This window comes from Sander lucioperca, chromosome 21, assembly GCF_008315115.2.
Source record: "Sander lucioperca isolate FBNREF2018 chromosome 21, SLUC_FBN_1.2, whole genome shotgun sequence".
Classification (NCBI taxonomy): Eukaryota; Metazoa; Chordata; class Actinopteri; order Perciformes; family Percidae; genus Sander; species Sander lucioperca.
In genome coordinates, this window is record NC_050193.1 from 15904478 (window position 1) to 15926405 (window position 21928).

Below are 21928 nucleotides of genomic sequence, written 5' to 3' on the forward strand. Positions count from 1 at the left end.
GCCGCGACAAAGTCCCGTTCACGCGGGACCGACCCGACCAACCAGTCAACCAGTCATATTTGCCAGTTGTCTGTCCGTAACAGTTTATCTCATGATGAGAATGAAATGGCCAAACAGATGTCGGTCCATTTTATTTCTAAAAGAGTGACACCATGGATGTAGTGGCACCTCTCTGCTGCCGCGCGCTTCCAGGCTCGACAGTGAAAAGTTCACCCACCCAGCACACCTGTCCTGATAAAATGGGATGCGCCTTTACGACATTTAGTTACTTACTTAAGAACATTTAGCATTGTTTGGTTGCTAAATATTCAACAGCACTGATAGGGAGGCCATGGAATTTAAAGAAAGGTATACAATATGAAAAAAAAATCTATATCAAGACATAAGACAGACACATTGAAAATCATGAATAGAAATAGAGACTAACATAGTTTTTCCTTTCAACAAAGAAAAGGAGAGGTGAAAAATCCTCCCACACTCGGGACGTTTTATTAAACGTTGCACATATACATGGCAAATATGTACTTTGTGTGCTAGTCCCTGGCCCCATTATGCATGGTATGTCAATCAAGCACAATTTATTTTAGGAATATGCAACAAGTAGCCTAAACACAAAACTGACATATAAGAAGATAAGAGGTGTTGAAATTAATCAAATAATCGATGCATCGAATCGTGGACATGGACGATGCTGCATTGATAATCGGTCGGGCCATAATCGATTATTTCTGTTTACAATTTAATGTATGCCTAACAACCTTTTTGTTTATATATTCTGTTATGTTTTGCACATTCAGGAAGTGCCATGTGCTCAGTGCTGTAGTTTTATGTATCCAATTTATTTAGTATTAGAGAACTGCAGAATGTTTTGTTTTTGAAGCTTGAAGAGCTATGCATTAAATATCCTATATGGCTTTAATAGAAAAATGTATTTGGCGCATCGTGATGCATCGAGATATCGAATCAAATCGCTGACATGATAATCGTAATCGAGTCGAATTGGGAGATCAGTGAAGATTCACACCCTTAAAGATCTTCTTAAAACTACACTTTGACAGTAGCACCCTCTTCAAGACAGGGCTTTAAACTCAGATAATAAAGCAGGACCCATATCATGTCAGTTGATGTTATGCTTTATGTATGTTCTCAAAGAGATTTCCAATTACATTAGCACAAAATAATTAGCACAAAGTTGGCCTGTCGCTTTCCACAATTCCCACCCCCCTCACTTTGGGAACCAGTGCACTAGACAAAAAACATTAGGGAATTATTGCTATCTGTTATTGTCTTCAGTCATCAATGTCATCTAGTGCTGTTATAGCTTTGTTTTCACCATAAAGCATCAATCAAAAGCCACTTTTTCAAAACCCTACAGTCTGCATTATGTGTCTTGGTTGGCCAAAAAGTTAACCTCACTTTCAAACTCACTCAAAGCACTCCATGTCACAAAATAAACACGTTGGACCTAATATCTTTAACCCCATAGTAGCTAGACCTTAAATATATAATTCCATGTCTGATTACCGCCTCTCATCCTGCTTCATATGAAAGTAACACGTTTTTTTACATGTTGCATTGTTTTTAGAATCAAACGTGTAGGACAAAATCAACAGCACAGGCGCGTTGGCGACCGGGGCGGAACCATTCTTTCGGTCACAGAAACAGTGGGGGGGCAATAATTAACGACGGACCAACATGGCGGAAAAAACATAGCTAATGCTAAACAAGAGAAACGAATGTTTGTAATTAACTGGTTAAAATTACATTTTTGACGCGGGAATGTTCACACTAAAGAGACAAATTACCAGCCCTTTTCGGGGTCTATAACGTTAAGGTAAAGAATAACCTGACAACGTACGTAATCGTTACGTTAGGTAGTTTATCGCTAAAGTTAGCTAGCTGACCGTAGGTGCCACTGGAAACACGTTAGTAACCTGGTTAACAGTTCATTATGTGGGGAGAAATCGACCCTCCAGTTAAAACACAACCGAGTTTGTGTGAAAGTGAAGACGAGAGTGAATTACCAGAAGAGCCGGTGACACAGTCCCAGCGATGTGACTTCCACCAGCCTGCAGACACCCAGCAGCCACGACGAGACGCTCCGGTGAGAGATAACCAGTTACCTCTGTTTTGTATAACGTTAATGCAAATATATGCACACTGCATTATCTCTCTGTTTTACTGATTGGGTGTCTGCTTATCATACAGTTCGTGAGCCACGCTGAGTCCATTTGCGTAAATGACATGGTAGAGTCCATAGCCAGGAGTGCAAGCCCAGTGAAGAGCCAGCAGAAAGGAGAGGCTGAACTGACCCTAAAGCAGCGCAGAGAAGAGCTACTGCATCAGTACAGGAGCAGGCCACTGGTGTTCCTGGAGAGGTACCATGTACGTGTACACGGCTCAATGTGTGTATGTGTTCATTTACCCACACGTTTGTGTGTAGGCTATATGGGCAGCAAAATGTAAAAAGGTAAATGACTGTTTTTAATATAGCGCCTTTCTAGTCTTAACGACTACTCAAAGCGCTTTTACATAGTACAGGAACCATTCACACACACTTCGTACAAGGTGCCACCTGCTCATCAGATAAACATACACCCACATTTACGCTCCGATGCGCATTATCGGGGGTGTCTTTCACACCACCACCAACCTTCTGATTGGCAGGTGACCACTCTACCATTGAGCCACAGCTGCCCCAACAGCAGCTGAAAGGGGCTCTTATATAGGCTGATAGGTACATCTAAACACACAATCAGAGTACAATGATTAAGTAAAAAGTCTTTAAAAAATGCTTTTGGATACTGTTGTTACTATTAGTATCAATGGTCTAACTGTAATTTCTTAGACCACAAAGCAGCCCTATCAGCTTCTACATCCGACAAAGGCAGTTCCCAGGATAACACGAAAACTAGTTGACAATAAAGTAATACAGTTAAAAAGCAACCTTAGTTTAAGACTAGGCTTGATCCTTGCACATTAGACTGCCCTTCTGATTTCATGCATTTTTGGAATTGTTAATAAGAAGGATATTAAAAGGCTTTCTGTCTTTTATGTTTTTACTGAAAATTGCTCAATTAAAGTGTAAGTCAAGTAAGTTTTGTTTGATGTATCCCAATATCCCAAATCACAAAATAGCCTCAAGGGGCACAGCACAGTCATGATTTGGAAAAGATATTTAGCATACTGACAGCATAGTTTTTGTGCTAACCTATTTGAGTTATTTTTATTTCTAGGCCTACCTCAAACCCCAGAACCTGTCAGCGTTTGCCCACGTGAGCTCAGATCCACGGGCTCTTCACTACAGCAATGTGATAGAGAAACGATCTGCTGCATCAACCAACAGGACAAGGGTTCGAAACCAGCGCTACGCTGCCCTCAGGGCCCTCCAGAGGGGTAGGGGCTTTTTTTTTGTCAACTGTGACAATATACATTCATACCAGTTAAGACTTCTTTAGTCCACAAATTGTCCTGGCTCTCTCAATAAGACATGCTCTGCTTTGTAAACTCATTTTACCTTAGCTGTGTTAAAATGATTGTAAATCATTCTTAAATGGTGCAGCCAAGCATCATAAATCCAGTAAAACAGAAGGGTCAGTTCACACAAATATAGATATTATAACATACTTTCCAATTGCCACTAGTGGTATCATGCACATAGTTTAATGTTTTAAGGAATGCACTGCTGAGATGCTATCTGCTGCCACCCCAACAATCTCTACACCAATTACTGGCAGTTGTATGTACTGTGAACTAGATGAAGTATATCAACTGTGCGTTAAACACAACCGCTGTGCTGTGCTTTTCTTTCCTTCCCACCTTGTCATCCCTCTGTTCCTCTGCCCCATCTCCTCTTCTAGAGGGCGAGTATTTCAACGATGAGCAGATGCGGATGAGGGAGCCGCTGTTGTATGAACAATATATTGGCCAGTACCTGACTGATGAGGAGGTGAGAGCAGATGTAGCGCCAGTGCTGTCACACTTTTAGTTCGTAATTCACTGTTCAGTTTAGGCAGCATTTTTATACTCAGCTTGTGTTTTTTTTTATAGGGATGTTCTCTTCCAGCTTTTTTGGCCCCCGATCCCATTTTTTAAATAATGAATATCTGCCGATACCGAGTCCCGATCCGATACTTGTATATGCCTAGATAATAGAGCTCCACACAGTTTTTTTGTTTACAAAAATAATTAAGTAAACAAAGTAACTAAAAGATGTCTTCAGCTCAATACATATAACTTAGTGCATTTCTGTAAAACTCACATATAAAATCAACTTCTACTTAGACTGGTGTAGAATGTACTGACGTTAAAAGAACGGAGTTAAAGTGATCAAGGTGACTGCCAACCCCCCAAAAAAAAATGCCCAGGGACATCCCTAGTTCTTTTGGTAAGTTCTTAATGTGTTTTTAGGTGCTGGAGCGCTCCCAGGAGGCCATGCTGGACGATGCACAGCGGGGACCAGGGGCACCAGCAGGAAGCACAGGAGGGCTCGCCCACCTCCTCCTCAACTCCTACCAGGAGCGTCTCATCCAGAGTCGCCTGCAGGAGGAACAGGAGAGAGAGGAGGGAGCACAGGAGGAAGACGAGGATGAAGACGATGGTGAGAGAGGCCAAAGTTATAAAATAAGTGTAGCGCCTGTGCTCTTGCGGATTGAAGTGACGAGACAAAGAAGGAAACTGGGTCGGTCTCTGATCTCCTTTTTTCCCTGGCTTACTCTGGCTGCTTCCCTCTCTGTTCTCTCAGCCATCACGTGTCTCTCTCTCTCTCTCTCTCTCTCTCTGTGTTCCCACTGTAGATATTACCGTCCAGCAGAAGGAATGGGAGCCCACGCCAGAGGAGAAGGTTCTGCTCAGGGAGGAGTTCATCAGTCAGATGCACCAGCGCTTCCTAGATGGCAAAGACAAGGATTTCAACTACAGGTCAGCCACACCACCACTTAATGGGCAACATTACGATATACAGCAAAGCCTGCATTTGGGTTACACAGACATTGAACAGTGTATCACTACAAATATAAACATCTACTGGGTCCTGCTCAGGATATTTGGGGCTTTAAAATAAGTAATACATGTGATTTATTTAATATTTTATGAAAAATGCAACAAAGATATTTTATAACATAAGTAAATAACTCATTTGTAGACAAGAGTGGAACAGAGAAACTTGATTTGTAGTTATTAAAGTGCTAATAACATTGAGATCCTATTTTTGTTTTTTGGTATCCTGACCACAAATGCCTGCAAGATTTATATATGGTTACATTTTAAATTGGGAACAACATAGTAGCTAATTTATAGTGGATTAATATTGTTAAAATAATGTTATGTTAAAGTTATGTCCAGAAAAAGTAACTAGTTTCACCGTGTGCGTGTGCGTGTGCGTGTGTGTGTGTGTGTGTGTGTGTGTGTGTGTGTGTGTGTGTGTGTGTGTTTTACAGTGAGGTGGATGAGAACCCGGACTACGACAACTTGGACATAGTCAGCAGAGATGCGGAGGATAAATACTTTGATGAAGATGATGATGACGATGAGGAGGAAGACGAGGTGGAAAATGATGAAGAGGAAGAAAATATGACAGAATAGTGGCTGTATTAATAGAACTGTAGTAACAACTGGCACACTCACTGCTTTGATTGAACTGTAAATACAAATGTACAAAATAAGGATATGTATTTCATTTTTTAACGTGAATGCAAACATAGCTGGTGATGAATAATGTTTTTTTGAGTCTTTGCAAATATAGATATAATGCCCTTCTCACAAAAGGACTGAAGACCGGATGACTGATTGCAGTTTTCTATTCACCTTGTTTACGTCCTTCACAAATAAAATCTACAAATGTCAACATAAGCTAAACAATGAACAAGGATAAAATCACCTTACAGGAAGAAAATAAAGTTTTGGCTGTGTATACAGCCAAAACTTTATTTTCTTATAAATAAAAAAGTAAAGTAAAGTATGTATACACATATGTTTATTATGTGTATACACTGTAATACACATTCAAAAATTAGACGCAATAAATAAACATTTAGCAAAGTCATTTTAGCATTTTGTTTTCATCTGCTCAAATGTTACAAACATGAACCCCTACTTTTAATTAACTGCTACTCCTACAGTATTGTTTTCTCCCACAGCCAGCACAATGTGGGCAAAGGCCATGCGTACAATATACAAATAAAAGGCATCAATATTAATTCTTAATATTGCAAAAACAGCTTTGCGATCATCAATTTACACAAGAATAGAATAGGTCTTTATTGTCATTGTCACAGGTACAACGAAATTTAAAGTGCTCTCCAGTCAGTGCATCAATTATACTCTTTATAAAAATATAATCTAAGTCCTAATAAATATAATGTAAGTCCTGATGTTATTTAAAAAGAATAAATAGAAACATATAGCAGAATTAGCAGTATACATGAACACACATGGTCATACACATCCGGTCATTGCATAAAAACAGTAATAACATACTGTACATCTACAGACATGCATACTTTTTGTCATTTGCATAGATCTATTCCACGTCAGCTTCCATATTGCACATTTTTTGCAGCATTGAGGGTGGTTATTGCAGTAGGATAAAAACTATGTTTGAGTCTATTTGTCCTTGCGTTAATTGATCTGTACCGATCTGTACAGTTCGAACAGGGAGTGACCGGGATGGTGTGTGTCCTTTATGACGTTCCAGGTTTTTTTGAGACAACGGGAACTGTGTAGTTCTTCCACTGTGGGGAGAGAGCAGCTGACGATCTTTTGGGCAGTGTTGATGACCGTCTGGAGCGCTTTCCTCTGTGCTGCTGTGGAGCTGGTGTACCATATGCACATGCAGTATGTTAGTATGCTCTCAATGGAGGCACAGTAAAAGGACACCAGCAGTCTTTGTGTGATGTTATTCCTCCTGAGTATTCTCAGGAAGTACCGTCTCTGTTGGGCCTTTTGCAGCAGCTCAGAGGTGTTCACGCTCAGGGATAGGCTCTCCTCGATGTGGACTCCCAGGAAGCGGAAGTCTGCCACCCTCTCCACACAGTCCCCTTTGATGATTAATGATGGGATTATGATGTTTTCTTTCTCCTGTAGTCTATGATGAGTTCTTTGGTTTTTGAGGTGTTGAGGAGCAGGTTGTTGGCCCTGCACCATGTTGACAGCCGCGCCACCTCATCTCTGTAGGCAGACTTGCCCCCGCCCCCTGGAGATGAGCCCCACCACTGTGGTGACATCCGCAAACTTCACCATGGTGTTGCTGTGGTGGACAGGGGAGCAGTCGTGTGTGTGTAGAGGGAGTAGAGCAAGGGACTCAGAACACAGCAGGAAATAGCATGTGTTCTATAAGGAGTTACTGTAAAGAAAGTATTACAATTTCTCAAAAACATGCTGAATATTATGGGGAACTCATTTCTCTGGTCCTTTTCCACTCATTCGGTTTCTTTACTCAGCCTCATAGGCCGAGTAGTTATATTAACACAATAAGATGTGTCCTCCTTTTTCCCGCTTTAAAGTATATATACACATATGAGGAAATTATATTTTTGATATATAATATATCTTGATTGATATTGCAAATGCAATATGGTTCACAATATTAGAGGGAATAATAATATTTGCATTATTATTCTCATTTTCATTGAAAATATATATTAAAGTGAGATTTGTACCAAACAAATATTTTTTTCTTTTGTCTGTAGAATACAATTTGGATATTGCACTAGTCCATATTGCAATTTCAAAAATTAATAATTATTCTATATATTATCTATTCTAATAATTTTTGACTTGATTTTAGACAAAATGTAATTTCACAAACTACACTTCGGATGCACATCTTTAGTCATGTTGGTACCATCTTTACTTACAGTCATGGCCGGTAAACAGTACAATCATTTTCTTTCACAATGATTATGGTCAAGTTCTGAGAATTCAAGAGTTCAAGTTGACATCTGGGTCCATATTCATCAAGTGGCTCGGAGTATTAAATTGGCCCAGATTGCTGAGAGGGATTCATTTTAGCTTCACCCTCTAAAGTCGATGCTGTCGCCTGCGACGTGACAATACAAAATGTATATGTCTTATTTAATATCTCCAGATCAGTACAGTGTAGAGACTAACTTTTTTTGTTGAGAAGCTGTAGTAATGAGGTCTCGATGAGGTCCTCTAAGTTACACAATTGTAGGCCATCCAGAAGCTTTTTTAATCCATCATGGAATTACAGTGTGCTTGCTTGTAACATGCATAAACAATTATGAATCAAAAAATCACCTCACGTAATCTCCGCTTTGCTTCTCGATGTTTTTAGCTCATTAGCTGATAGCTCCAGCTTTTCAACAAGTGCTTTCGGTGTCTTTGTAGCCCTTCCAGAAGCTTAGTAATCCGGCCTTTTCGGAGACTTACACGAGTAATTTCAAAAAAAAGTTTTTTTTTTTTTTTTCCAGTTTTTATTTATTTATTTATTTTATTTTTTTTTTAACTTTATTTCAAAAAAGTAGTTTACAGAAGTTCAGTCATTGCAATACGTAAACAAATAAAATACAAAAATATATACAAATAATATAATATAAAAGTAAACATGAAAATAATTGTCTAAATAGAAGGAAATAAAGATACAAAGGGGACAGACTTTCAAAAATCATTAATAATGTAGACAGCAGGAGCACTTAAACAAAGAGATTAGAGTAGACATCAGATATTAATATAGCTTTCTTATTGGATACCAACTTAAGAGACTCAAAGTACATGTCAAATTCAACCTGGAATAGTTTGAAGCATGGTGTTGATCTGGAAAATGTTGCCTTATGAATATGGAACTTACCTAATAAAATAAAGAGATTTACAATATTACATAACTTTCTATCTTTACATTAAAAATAAGTAATAATATGTTTCCCTTCAAGTGTGATTGTATGTTTTGTTTTAGATACCATACAATCTTCAAAGCTTTTCCAAAATGCAATACAAAATGAACAACCATAAAAAAGGTGGGTTAACAACTCTTGTTCTGTTTTACAAAAACTACAATAGTTATCAACAGGCATGAATTTAGATACAAATAGGTTTGTAGGGTATATATTATGCAATATTTTCAAATGTAATTCCCTAACTTTGTTTGTGATACAACATCTAAAGGGAACAAGCCATGCCCTATGCCAGTTAACATCAGTAAAATGAGAATTCCAGAGAAATTTCCCACGAGGTGTTATTTTCTTTAAATTTAGAAAGCATTTTCTAATGTGCTTATTAGTACAAGTGCTGCTCTGATGTATTCCAGTTAGCCGGGTGCCATCTTGGATAGTGACGCCTTGACTGACAGCTCTGTCAACCAATCACATGAAGTCATTTGATCACGTTTGCTCAGCGAAGTTTGCTCAGCGAATACAAAGGCCTTACAGGAGGGCCTTATTTACTGGTGTGTGTGTGTGTGTGTGTGTGTGTGTGTGTGTGTGTGTGTGTGTGTGTTGGTCCTGGCAGATAGAAGCCTAGAGTTTGAACTGAGTGTGATTTGGCCTACTGATGTCAAATAGCAGACAGATAATGCATCAAAGATGACACAAATAACTTTTTGGATAAAAGCATATGGACTTTTATGGGGAAAAAAATCTAAATTGTTTCATATTTTTGTTAGTTACAGAGTTTATTTTTGTTTCCACTGATTGCCAAGACTTGGGATAGCAATTTCAGATTTCAATACATTTCTGTAAGATTTCATTTCTGTTACCTTAGTCTTTTCTTTTGTCTTTATAGTCATATAACAATTTCTAAATACATAAATCATGTTTATAACTTGATTGTTCATAACAGGTTTGAGGTAATACAAGCATTATTACACAAGGAGACCAGGCGAACCAAATATTGGGGGAAATGGCTTAGACCTGAGAGGGTTAAGAAAAAGTTAGAAAAAGCCTTTAATTATCAAATGCAGTAAATTACTACGTCTGTCAGATTTGGGGAGAACTCCACAGCTGACCTAACCTGATCATTTTATCTAACCTTTTATTGCAAGATCCATGATCACTTTAGCATGACAGGACTTGGCCCGGCAGTGTAGTACAATATTTGCCAGGAGATGGCTTTCAGGCAAAGACATGCACGCACATTTCAGAGAAGGGTGTGTTGGGATTGCTCAGCAACAACACACAATTTGCGTGGTTGTATTTTGCTTTCAGTTTCTTAATGGAAAAAGATGCCATAGTCCTTTAAAACTAGCCAACACAAGTGTATTCAGCTCTGAAAGGGTTGTTTTGGTTGTTTCAAGTAAACCTGTAACAATATACATGTCAGTTATAATAATGCAATGTGCGTGAATTTAGGCTGCACCATGCAAGCTTGTCCATACTGTCAACCTTACAGTTAGGCTCCAATGAAAATTTCATTTTTTGAGTTGCTTAATTTTCAGAGTGTAGTATTCATCTTGCAACTTCAAAACCTTTAGCTGCATTTTTATTTTCTCTCTCTTCAGCTGGTCAAGGTCCATTGTATCCAGATTAGACTGAGTGGAGATTGGACCCTCCACTATGGCGGAGGGCTGAGTGCTGTCTGAGGCACTGTGTGGAAAGAAATCATATTTAACATCCTTGAAGCATCTTTGTTTATCCAAATAATGTGACTATTATAGACCTTACCTTTTCTCTATTTTGATCACTTTTGATTGTGCTGCATCATGGCCAGAGGAGGTCGCATCTGTACAGATAGTATAAAACATGTATTTCAATTTGAAATGCACACAAACAATAATGTTTACTTCTCTTTTGGTTTCTGAACAACATATTCATTGCCTGAATGCTTTCGTCCTTAATACCTCTCTGAATGTGTTCTGTGTTTGTGGCGACATCTCTGATATTGTTGGTTCCCTGTGTGACTAACAGAACAGGGGTGATTCGGAGTTCGGCAGTGTGATTGCTGGTTGAGCCAATGTCTTCAGGTTTATTCAGGATTTCAGGTTGGATGTCTGGGGCACAGGCAACTGATGCACACAGAGGTGTTCCAGTTTTGATTTCTCTCTGTCCATCTTCTTTTCTTTCATTACTTTGTCCCCCAACGATGGGTGGGTCCGACATGTGTGAGGGATCAATGGGGTCATCTTTTGCCGAACTGCTGTGCTCTCTCTCCTCTTCACTTTCTGCATCCCCATCCAATGGCTTACACCAGATGTCTGCTCACAAACAAAACTGAGGTTACAGAACAGAATCAACTTGCATTACAAAGTTAAATGATACTGTGGAATTCTCTTTCTTGACTTTGGTCTGTCACGATATTACAACAGAGTACATACTAACTAGGGCTGCACAATATATCGTTTTTCAAAGCATCGCGAAAGGCTGCGACATATCGTGAAAGACACTCAAGAAGATATCAGTAGAAAACTGCACTCTAAAATCTGTCACTTATTTTTGTTGTGCCTTTTATATTCAATTCAGTGTTCAATTTGCTCAATAAAAGAATGTTGGTAATTATTTCCTTTTATTTGTTTTTGATTTAACCAGCAATTTGTTGTATTTTAGCATAACACTGAAAGCAGCAAAAAAGGCAGAACTGAGTACACCTTAATATCTGTTTATTTATCGCAAGTAATATCGTTATCGCGATATTCAACGTTATCGCATATTCTCCTCATATCGTGCAGCCCTTGTACCAACACAGATGCTATATTCAAATGAGATCGAGAGGCAGTGCATGAGGGAAAGATGCGTTATGAGCATCACCCCACAAAGGTATCCAACTGAAATAATCACACTGCTCATTCACCAATATGTTTGATCGAGTAGGACAAATATTACTTGACTATTTACAAACCTTCTAGTGGACGCTCCATGCCGCTGGGCTGACAATCTCTTGTGGTCTGAAACTTAGAGCACATACAGAATCATCAGAGCACTATATAATAATGGTGGAATGTGATATCACTAACAGAGAGTATGAGGAGTATAACGGTTCCTCTAGTTGACTCCCTCCATAAGATCAGTAGATGACAATGTCTGACGTTACTCCTAACGTTTACTAATAAGTACTAAACGCTCATGAGAATGTCAGTTTTGTAGTTATTTAATCTTAATTCAAAGTATTTGACAAATTAAAATCTTGACCTGATGATGGCGCTAGCCAAAGTTATTACAGTTTAACCTGAGTATAGTCTCGCATTGCCAGACCTTCCTCCACAGCGCTGCGGAGGAGGGTCTGGCTAGTCCACACAGTATTCCGGGATGGGAGAAAAATGTGCTCTGGTTTATTGGCATTTCTTTAAACCAATCAAAATTGTCTTGTGCGGCGCTAAGCGCCGGACGGAGAAATGGTGCCTCTGCAAAATATTCTCGGGAAGGAACTACGTTCAAAAGTTGTTTTAGTCGTGCGAGAGAAAACTCAGATTGGACAGATAGTCTAGCTAGCTGTCTGGATTTACCCTGCAGAGATCTGAGGAGCAGTTAACCGTAGTCCTCAGAAATCCACCAGAGTTTAAAGCTCCATTGTGTAATGTTTTGAGTTGATTCTTAGCAAAAAACCCTTTGTTCTTTCACAAATATGTACTCATTCATGTGTAATTACTTCCACCAACTAATCAAAGTATTCTCGTAAGCGTAGAGCGAGTCGCTCGTATGTATTCTGCTATGTTGCGTCTCCATCTTTAAAATACATAAGCCAAAGAGGGACATACTTCCGCCTTTTGCGCTGGCACCATGACGAATGCCAGGGGGAGATTACTTGATCTGCCGGCAGATTTGAAAGCCTGTTGAAGATGGAGGATCACGCTGATACTTTACTAACATTAGCTTGCATTCATTTGGGAACCTGATAGCTGATTTTAGCAATAAAATGGTACCAAAATAACGAAAACGTAAAACTATTATTACACTGGAAGGAAAACTAACGGACAAAGTCGTACTTCTTGGAATAATACGGCCACCGTAGGAGTTAAAACGCGATCAGAATGGGAGGGGTTAGAAATTAATATTCAGTTGGTTGTCATATACAATTTCACTGATGCTAGATGGGAGATGCTAGACGGGAGAAATTCTTACACAGTGTAGCTTTAAAATTCCAACAGAAAGAAAGCGGAAGGTGACGGACATCCAGCCGAAAATGAGCGAAATCCAGCGGAATTTCCAGAGGCACCTGAACAATCCCGTAAATGCAACGTTGTCGATATAGACTATCCTGAGGAAGACCTTAAAGTGTTTTACTAGGTTTCATGGGAATCCATCAATAGTTGTTGTTGAGACATTTCACACAAAACCACAAATATCAACCTCACGGTGGCGCTAGAGGAAAGTCAGGGGATCACCAAAGTCATTATGATTGATCCACTGGGGACCATGAATCCCCACCATGTGTAATGGCGCGACAATGTTGGTCAGACCAACATTGTGATTCTAGAGCCACAGCGTTAGCATGGCAAAAAGCTTCTGAAGTGTTTTGAGACAAAAACAGGAAACAACTCTACAGTTTCTCTCCCATCTTACCTCTGAAAGCCTTTTGAGGACAACTTTTACTTTTTTCTGCAATTCATTTTTCTCAGATGTCGAAAGGATGAGGTTTGTCTCCCTTTCTGAAAGAAGAGTGATATCATACATCCACAGGTAAACACTTACTGTAGTGGCCTGACATGCTCACATTCATTTCAATAATAGTTTTTCTACAGACGATGATTTCTGTAGGAAACGTCGTCTTCAAACACACCGTTGTCTTCGTCGTTTTCAGCAACAGGAGGCATATCCTCATCTTCCGTTTCTCCGTTTTCCATTTCATCTTCCCCTTTTTTACTCTCGTCAACTCCTGAATCTATCACGTCCCCTCCATCTTCAACCTCTACTCTTTCCTCATCTCCCTCCTCTGTCTCCTGTGTCAATTCTTCACTGCCTGGAAACCAGTTGTCATCTTTAACGTCGTCTTCCTCCAATTCTTCTATGGATTGTATATCTGATTCTTTGACAGGGATATAATAAAAGGTAAACTTTAGATAATTGTTATTTATTACTTGGTAGGTCTAAACATTTAAAAAAAAATGTATATCAAATTAATATTAACTTGGCATGCACACTGCTTGTTGTTGTTTAATGTAATTCATAGGCGTGATTTACATAGGGGATGGGGGGTTACAACCCCCCCGCCTCCATTCTGGGCTTTTTCCGAAATTTTTGATGTTTTTGTCGCGTTTTTATTGTGTTTTGTTACTTTTCTCAAGGTTTTTTTTTAAAACTATTTTTCCAACGTTATCGACGCCTTTCTGGAGGGTTTTTTTTCCGAAGTTTTTGTTGCTTCTTTCAGAATTTTTGTTGCCTTTTTTGAGGTTATTCTTTACAAAGTTTTTGTCTCTTTTTTCGAGTTTTTTTCCAAGGTTTCTCCAATGTGGAACCCAAAGTTACGCCCTGGATCTAGTTACTGGTTTAAGTGACAGTACAAGAGGGTTAGTGTGCACACAAACCTTCAGACTTCAGACTCTCTGATATGCAATTACGTGACAGGATTTTCTTTTGCTGGGAGGATAAAGAAAATAAAAATAATAAAAATCAAATACAAGATTCTTTGTAACCGAGTTGCATGAATGTATATCACATTGTATTCGGATGTCCAGTTACCTTCATAGTCTCAGTTCTTCTCTTTTTAAATCCTCTGGTGTTTAAGAAACCTTGCTGTGATAAAAGTCAGAAGTTAGTTAGGCAGTTCATTTACAGTCTGTTCTGATTTTTCTTGAATAAAGAAAAGTACACTCTGCATAAAGAACAACAACACCTTACCTCAAACCAATACTGCAGAGGCTTTTTTTTATAGAAAATACTTGTTTTCCATTTTTTACTGGAGGCTCTACCCCCAAAGTCCTCAAAGGCACCGGGAGAAAACCAGCGGCCCTCAGACTCGATACACTCCTCACCTAAACACAGCAACACAAATTAATAACATATAGGATAGGAACAAAACAACAACAATGTGTCTACTTCTTTATGAATTATAGATTCCGCTTACCCCTGTATAGCTTTTTCACATGCAGGATGCCATTTTTGTTTCCACAGATTACAGACAAGAGTCCTTCGTACATAATGAATCAGACAAAAGTTGCACACACAGTTGACATGTAGCACATATCAGTACAAGAAAGTATTGAGAGTGTATTTTCCCTCTTTTTTGTGTTGTCAAAATCTTACTCACATAATATATTATTTAAAAAAAAGTAGTAAATGGATAAATGGATGCTCCATGTATGGCATGGCTCTATAGACTCACTATTTTCCTGTGCTCTCTGGTTAGGAGTGTTCTGGGTGGATATGCCTAGCTGCTCATCGTCTTCCTGATATTCCTCTTCTTCTTCCTCCTCCTCCTCCTCCTCCTCGTCTTCATCATAGTATTTATATCTGGGTATCTTTCTGTTCCTTGTGCTACTTCTCCTGTACATATTGTTTTCTTCTTCTTCTTCCTTTTCTTTACAAAATTAAGTTAACCGATTTAGTCTTATTAGTCTAATAGAAGTACAACAGAAGAACAGTATAGTGTGAAAAGTACACTTTTGTCCACTGGGTGGCGCAAGAGAAAATAATTTGCCCGCCAATGCACAGATCCAGTTTCAGATGGTGACGCTGGTGATTCTGGTTTGGCCCTGCAGAGATAACCAATGGCAGTATTAGCAGGTGGGAAGCCAGTGGGGGATCCTGTCCCTGTGGTCTGACTGTGAGTAAGAAAGTACAGTGGGTCTCCTATGGACAATACGAATTGGAACAATACAGTAAAATACAAAATGGGAGCAGAAAGGGGGAAGAGGTATGTATTTTGTTGTTGTTTCCTGACAATAAAGTTTATTCGCCTATCAATTTTGTTTTATTCTAGCCTTTCCTTGTTCATGATTTCCTAATCAGCTCCTAATAGCATGGCAGGATGTATCCAGAGAATTCATGTTTTAAAGCACAGTCATTTTTAACACTATGTATTATTAGTATGAGTGTTATTCAGTGTGCACATCGGCACAATAACTATTATTCGTCATACTTATTAATAATGTATTAATTAGATCCACCGTACTTTAACCTAGAAAAATTATTCAAAGTTTAAACGGACGACAAAAATTTCACCTTTATTGGGCTCAATGGGCATTCTGAAATCAATCATGGTCTCTACTAAATCGCTCGCCTAGTTCGCCAGACTTTTATCTCTCCGGTGATGATAATATTTTGCTGTTTGGACCCACCGTTTTTGAATACAGAACGAACTTGATATGTATAATTATCATTAAATGTACATGTTTGACCCATTAAAGAAACGGTCTCCCCCTTCCTCCTCTACTCCCTCCCTGCAGAAATCACCATTGCAACAAGTTCTGCCACACACACACACACACTCACACACACACACACACACACACACACACACACACACACACACACACACACAATAATGTAAATATTGTACTCATCCTTGTGCTAAAAAACTATATTGTAAAGTTTAGTTCTATGCTTTAAACTGTGAGTGCCTGCCTTACAAAAACAATCACTGGATCGATTCATGTGGTTCCTGACAATAAACTTGAATTTCCCAAACTCTTTTCCAATTAATAGATTCCACATTTCAGACGTTGCTCAGTTCACACCCATAGAGGGCATAGAGGGTTGCTTCTTGTTATTTAATCATTTTATAAAAAATAAAAAAAAATGGCGCGTAGATAAATTCAGCATTACACCTACCAGTTTTATTTTCGACCGGAAAATACAGTGATTTCTGCAGGAAAACACATCCAACAGAGACTGCAGGTCATTGTTGACGATGATCTTGTAGGCCAATTAGTTTGTTTCCACTGTCCTTACGCGACCCACGAGAGCTCCATGGGCTGTTCGGCCATATCCCCCCCCACATACTATCGCATCATAATGACCGTAGACAAGATACTCATCTGTAGTAAGAAGTGTCGGGCAGGTTTGTTCCGTTTCCTGCACGAAAAAGCCGCGAATGAAGGCGGAAATGTGCCAGTCTCGTTCAGGGAGGTGGAGGAACTGGCTTTAAACACTGCCCTGTAGTCAGAGATTAAAGTGAAAGTTAGTTGAGTCATCTTTACACGCTTTCCTGTACATCCATGACTCGTGGGTTTTTAAAGATACAATCGGATCATATAGCCTGCTTTACTTTGTTAATATTACATCGTTATCCACCCCATTGTTATATCTAGAAAGTTGGAGAGAGAGATACAACCGTTCAATGACACACTAGGGACACATATGTTCATAATTACAGCATAATATGTGCATCGTTTTAGATGAGAGAATCCCACATGCCATATCTGGTTGTAGTGGTGTAGTAATGTATTGTAGTGGGCACACTGAACTGTATATTGGCCAGAATCTGCCTTTGGGGAAGGGGGGGCATATCATAGTGGGGGGTCTGGGTGTCCTCCCCCAGGGAAGTTTTCAGCATAATTACTTCATTTCCTGTATTTGGATTCACTTTTATGCACCAATTTATGGTGGAAATTCCTTTATTTAGCCTATGTGAAGAAGAAAAACACAGATGACAATTCCAAATATATAAAAATATAATGGAAAGTGTGTTGTTCCGTGTCATTGAGCATTTTTAAGTGGGTATATGGAAATCCTTTCTTAGTGGGTATACTGCGCATACCTGAGTATCACATAGACTACACCACTGTCTGGTTGGGAAAATATAACTAGACTATGGGCCTTAAGTCTTATGTAGGCTACTGTTCACTGCACCAATGCACCGTTTTAACAATGCATTCATGCAATAACACTCATCAGGCATCTGCACAACACCTGTTCTATTCTAATTCTCTGGTTTACAGCACAACACTTTAGCCAACACACCATGCATTATGCAATTGTCTGTTTATTATGTCCATGTATGTTTCACAAGACTGCAGTAGACTACACAAGACCAGAAAAACGTTACATTTGTTCAAAAATCACCAGTTTTTTTTTTTATTAATAAACACTAACCATTGATAAAATCACAAACCAGTGTCATACCTCGATCTGCTGTCCCTCAACAGAGGAGAGCAGTGACATGTTATTGATTCTGTCTAAACTAGTTTTATATAGTCTATGGTAGGGCTGCACAATGTATTGTTTTTTGTAATCGTCATCGCGATATCAACTGGCGCAATAAACATATCGCGAAAGACACTCAAAGATGTTTTGTGTTAGTTGAAAGAAAATATCCATAGAAAACTGCACTTTAAAATGTAACTGTCATTCTTTTTTTTAGATGTATCTTTAATATTCAATTCAACATTCAATTTGCTCAATAAAAGAATGTTGGAAATTATAATTGAATTTGTTTTAAATTCAGTTAGCAATGTGTTGTATTTTAGCAGAATACTGAAAGAAATACAGAACTGAGTACACGTTAATATCTGTTATTGCAATATTCAACAACGTTATCGCATATCGCATATTTTCCTCATATCGTGCAGCCCTACTCTATGGTCTAAACTACCATCAGTGGGCATCACATTTACGGTCATATTGAACACTACAATATAATCATATATAGTTATAAAATACAGAGAGTAGTTTCTCGAGTACATCAATTAATTCTTTATGTCTAGACTTGCTGATAAAACACCAAATACCACTTCAAGTGTAGTCTATATACACGACCTTCCACTTCCAGGATTGCTCGAGTGCCGCAGGAAATTCCATCAGATTCACGTCTTTTTGCCCATGTCCGTTTCCTTTCGCTTTCTTTGTGTTGGAATTCTAAACCCTGGTGGATTAATGAGGACTATGGTTAACTGCTCCTCAGATCTCTGCAGGGTAAATCCAGACAGCTAGCTAGACTATCTGTCCAATCTGAGTTTTCTCTCGCACGACTAAAACAACTTTTGAACGTACACATGTTCCACCAAAACAAGTTCCTTCCCGAGGCTATTTTGCAGCGGCGCCGTGTGGAGCATAGCACCGTCCATGACGATTGTGATTGGTTTAAAAAAATGCCAAGAAACCAGAGCATGTTTTTCTCCCATCCCAGGATGCTGTGTGGACTCGCCAGACCCTCCTCCTCAGCGCTGTGAAGGAAGGTCTGGCAATGTGAGACTACTTCAAACATAAAACATCTATTAGCAAATTGTTACAGTTGAGTTGGGGGAGAGCCTTAATCACAACAAGGGAGTGAGAAAGCTACAAAATCCCTCCAGATTGTTTTTTTTCCTTTTTCGAATTATAAACTGACACATTAAAGACAAACATTTTCCAAACAATTTATCTGAAATAAAATCCATCTCATCAGAACATCTATGACAGACGTGAGTACTGGATGACTGATTGCTAACGATTCCCTATCTCAACGCACACCTATTGGATTTTCTTAGAAAGCCACGGTATTTTTGCAGACATAGACATACGAAGAATTGACTCCTTGAAGAAATACAAAATGGCAATCACAATCACTGCCGGAAACCCCACAATTGGTGCCAGAAGAGCCAGACCTATTACCAGTATCAGTCCCAGGAAGATGATGCGATTCAGAACGTAGGTATTGCGGATGTATTTCTCTGCCTCTGCTCTCGCTTTGTCCTCCTCTTTCCTCCACAGGCCCTTCTTCTTCGCCTCCAGCTCTTGCCCTTGGAATTGCTCCTTCAGCTGTTTCTCCTTGCGGCTGATCTCAGTATCTCTCTCCGTCAGTAAGCTCTCCTGTTTTTCCCTAATCTTCCTCTCATGTGAGGGATACAGGTCCGAGCTGTAATAATGGCCTCCATTCAGGGCCACCAGGGTCTGGATTTTGGCCACGAAGCTCGTCACCTGCTCCTGGTCCTCCGGGTTCTTGTTGTCGAAGACATGGAAGCCGCCGCTGCACTTGCGTATGAAGTTGCGAAGGTCGTCCTCACTCTCCGTGATGACATCGTTGATCGTTTTCCCACCCAGGCGATCCCCGTGCGTGAACAGCACGATAGTGTAGTCCCACACCCTCGTGCCAAACATTGCTTCGATCAGTGTGTTGGTATCTAGGTCTTCCTGAGTCATCCGTCCTACGGGGACTACTAGCACAAAGACGTGAGGGCCTGGTTCCTGGAGTTTGACACACTTGAGAATATCTCGCACAATGACCTCCTTGGTTTTTATGGTCTCAAAAAGGCCGGGTGTGTCGATCACAGCAACAGGCACATCCTTCACTGTCCCAGTCTCTTTTTCACAGTCTCTGGTGACTCTCTTCAGCTTCATGTCTGATAGAAACACAGTGCGCCCGAGGATGGTGTTCCCACTCGAGCTCTTGCCTACCCCACTCTTCCCAAGAAGCATGATCCTCAAGGGCTCCATCTCTGTGAATTCAACAAATAGGAAACATTTTACTCAACAATACACAATTAAATTGCTGTTGCTCTCTTTGGCCACAATTGTTTTCTCATTTCTCATATTTGCTTGGATTTTCTAATCATTATAGCCCAACCGATACTGGATTTCTTTAGGCAAATGTTGACATCGATATTGGAGAGCTTGAAAAATCGGATAGTAATATTTTCAAAATTAAACTTTACAAACAATCTTGACGTGAATTCCTTGATTCTTTTTCTTCTTTTAATTGTGACCAAGATACAGCACTGAACATTTTACAGTGTAAAAAACAAACCGTGACGCTGTGTCTAAATGCCCTTAAACTTTATTTGCATCTTATGGACTGCAATTTCTTCTGCCCGATATATATATATATATATATATATATATATATATATATATATATATATATATATATATATATATATATATATATATAATTGACAGTTCTATATATATATATATATAATAACGTGGGTGGTTCCGTAAAATAAATGATCAGTTCACTACTTTCATTGAATTTGGGTGTTTTATTCAATTTATTCCTGCGGCCCTTTGCTGCATGTCATTCCCCCCTCTCCCCTTCCATGTCTTCAGCTTTCCTGTCAAAATAAAGTCCGAAAAAGCCCCAAAAAAAAGAACAAAAGCGCAAAAAAAACCCGACAAAAACATCGAAAAAAATAAAATAAAAAAACTTTCTGAGAAAAAGTGTTTTAGTTTTTAAAATTTGACCCAGAAAAAACAAAAAGTTGCAGGTCGACGGGAAGACAACATAAGGGTTAACGACCCCTGGTGCTTTAGACCTGAAGGGAGAAACGTGACTACAGTGTTGAGTAACAACGTGGTGGGTTGTCCCATGACACAAAGTTAAAAGCCTCAAGTAAAGTTCAGATTATTTAAAATGTGGCATTTGTCTTTATGGGCAGCTAAAAACTGAGAGACTAACTTAAAGATGTTTGAATTAAGAGTTCATTTTCACACTTACGTTCCCCCAGATCCCACTGCTGTTCGCCGCGCTGCGGAGGAAGGTCTGCCGTGTTACCTCGCTCTGAACCAGGCATGATGTCAGGGCAGTTTTCACCCAAGCTGCCAACTACCATGTCTGTATAGTGATGTTAGTGTTTGCAGCACTTTCTGGGTAACTTTCTGAGAAGTCTGATTGTTCTTGGTAAAGTTTCTTCGTTGGGTTGGCCCACTCTTCAGCTTTCCTTCCCTTCCGCTGCGGAGTAAAACTGAAACTGAAACTCTGCAGAGGAAATGTAATGAGGGCAGGAAACTGGCTTAAAAGGTAAAGTTTTACACGTTTACAGGTTCAAGAGTCTGAAAAGGATTGCCGCATTAAACATACGCAAAACCTTTGTCTTTGAAACAGTAACACTGTCGCACCATGAATGCACCATGGTAGCTACAACATGAAACTGGTTGTTAATTGATGCAAACCAAATGAAAGTCACATATACTGTATGTCAAAATTGGACCATGGATCTTAACCCTCCTGTTGTTGTTTTTTTGACCCATTTTCAAAAGGTTTCTATATCAGAAATTTGGGTTTTTTTCAACCAAATTTTCAAAAGAAATAACGTGGATGGCTCCATATAACGCTCTTTACAAGTTGTATTCAATTTCATAGCATTTGAAAAAAACTTTTTATAAAAGAACGTTGAAAAAAGTGACAA

General features: G+C 39.2%; 3 protein-coding genes across 6 annotated transcripts; 1 reads left to right on the forward strand and 2 right to left on the reverse strand.

Moving 5' to 3' along the window:
• Window positions 1–1648: 1648 nt before the first annotated feature.
• On the forward strand, window positions 1649–5780 carry ccdc97 (coiled-coil domain containing 97). Its single transcript, XM_031320720.2, has 7 exons — window positions 1649–2104; window positions 2209–2385; window positions 3237–3396; window positions 3861–3949; window positions 4411–4600; window positions 4797–4920; window positions 5439–5780. Exons 1-7 carry the CDS (start codon window positions 1952–1954, stop codon window positions 5581–5583), a joined length of 1038 nt encoding a protein of 345 aa, XP_031176580.1. The 5' UTR covers window positions 1649–1951; the 3' UTR covers window positions 5584–5780.
• A 3663-nt stretch (window positions 5781–9443) lies between these two features.
• LOC116065260 (stress response protein NST1-like) lies at window positions 9444–16944 on the reverse strand. 3 transcript variants are annotated; one of them, XM_031320696.2, is made up of 12 exons: window positions 16656–16944; window positions 15208–15402; window positions 14950–15012; window positions 14724–14857; window positions 14565–14618; window positions 14411–14462; window positions 13666–13911; window positions 13449–13534; window positions 11788–11839; window positions 10793–11146; window positions 10617–10674; window positions 9444–10538 (listed from the first exon to the last, which is right to left on the reverse strand). In XM_031320696.2, exons 2-12 carry the CDS (start codon window positions 15374–15376, stop codon window positions 10364–10366), a joined length of 1443 nt encoding a protein of 480 aa, XP_031176556.1. In that variant the 5' UTR covers window positions 15377–15402; window positions 16656–16944; the 3' UTR covers window positions 9444–10363. The 3 variants fall into 3 exon arrangements, with proteins under 3 accessions (XP_031176556.1, XP_031176554.1, XP_031176557.1); XM_031320694.2 differs by having other exon boundaries at window positions 15208–15646; XM_031320697.2 differs by lacking the exon at window positions 13666–13911 and having other exon boundaries at window positions 9445–10538; window positions 15208–15646; window positions 16656–16941.
• A 2181-nt stretch (window positions 16945–19125) lies between these two features.
• On the reverse strand, window positions 19126–21508 carry zmp:0000001062 (GTPase IMAP family member 7). Of its 2 annotated transcripts, none has more exons than XM_031320716.2 (2): window positions 21257–21508; window positions 19126–20237 (listed from the first exon to the last, which is right to left on the reverse strand). In XM_031320716.2, the coding sequence occupies exons 1-2, from the start codon at window positions 21350–21352 to the stop codon at window positions 19275–19277; spliced, it is 1059 nt and encodes a 352-aa protein (XP_031176576.1). In that variant the 5' UTR covers window positions 21353–21508; the 3' UTR covers window positions 19126–19274. The 2 variants fall into 2 exon arrangements, with proteins under 2 accessions (XP_031176576.1, XP_031176575.1); XM_031320715.2 differs by having other exon boundaries at window positions 19126–20239; window positions 21238–21507.
• Between the last annotated feature and the right edge of the window lie 420 nt (window positions 21509–21928).

What these genes read in the sequence shown, in the direction of transcription:
- ccdc97 (XM_031320720.2), top strand. Translation starts at nt 1,952, where the DNA reads ATGTGGGGAGAAATCGACCCTCCAGTTAAAACACAACCGAGTTTGTGT. An exon ending in AGTACCTGACTGATGAGGAG is followed by an intron (nt 3,950 to 4,410) that starts GTGAGAGCAGAT and finishes ATGTGTTTTTAG; the next exon opens with GTGCTGGAGCGCTCCCAGGA. An exon ending in GACAAGGATTTCAACTACAG is followed by an intron (nt 4,921 to 5,438) that starts GTCAGCCACACC and finishes TGTGTTTTACAG; the next exon opens with TGAGGTGGATGAGAACCCGG.
- LOC116065260 (XM_031320696.2), bottom strand. Translation starts at nt 15,376, where the DNA reads ATGTACAGGAGAAGTAGCACAAGGAACAGAAAGATACCCAGATATAAA. An exon ending in CTCTGCAGTATTGGTTTGAG is followed by an intron (nt 14,619 to 14,723) that starts GTAAGGTGTTGT and finishes CTTTTATCACAG; the next exon opens with CAAGGTTTCTTAAACACCAG. An exon ending in TCCTCAAAAGGCTTTCAGAG is followed by an intron (nt 11,840 to 13,448) that starts GTAAGATGGGAG and finishes ATGTGCTCTAAG; the next exon opens with TTTCAGACCACAAGAGATTG.
- zmp:0000001062 (XM_031320715.2), bottom strand. Translation starts at nt 21,352, where the DNA reads ATGGTAGTTGGCAGCTTGGGTGAAAACTGCCCTGACATCATGCCTGGT. An exon ending in GCAGTGGGATCTGGGGGAAC is followed by an intron (nt 20,240 to 21,237) that starts GTAAGTGTGAAA and finishes TTGAATTCACAG; the next exon opens with AGATGGAGCCCTTGAGGATC.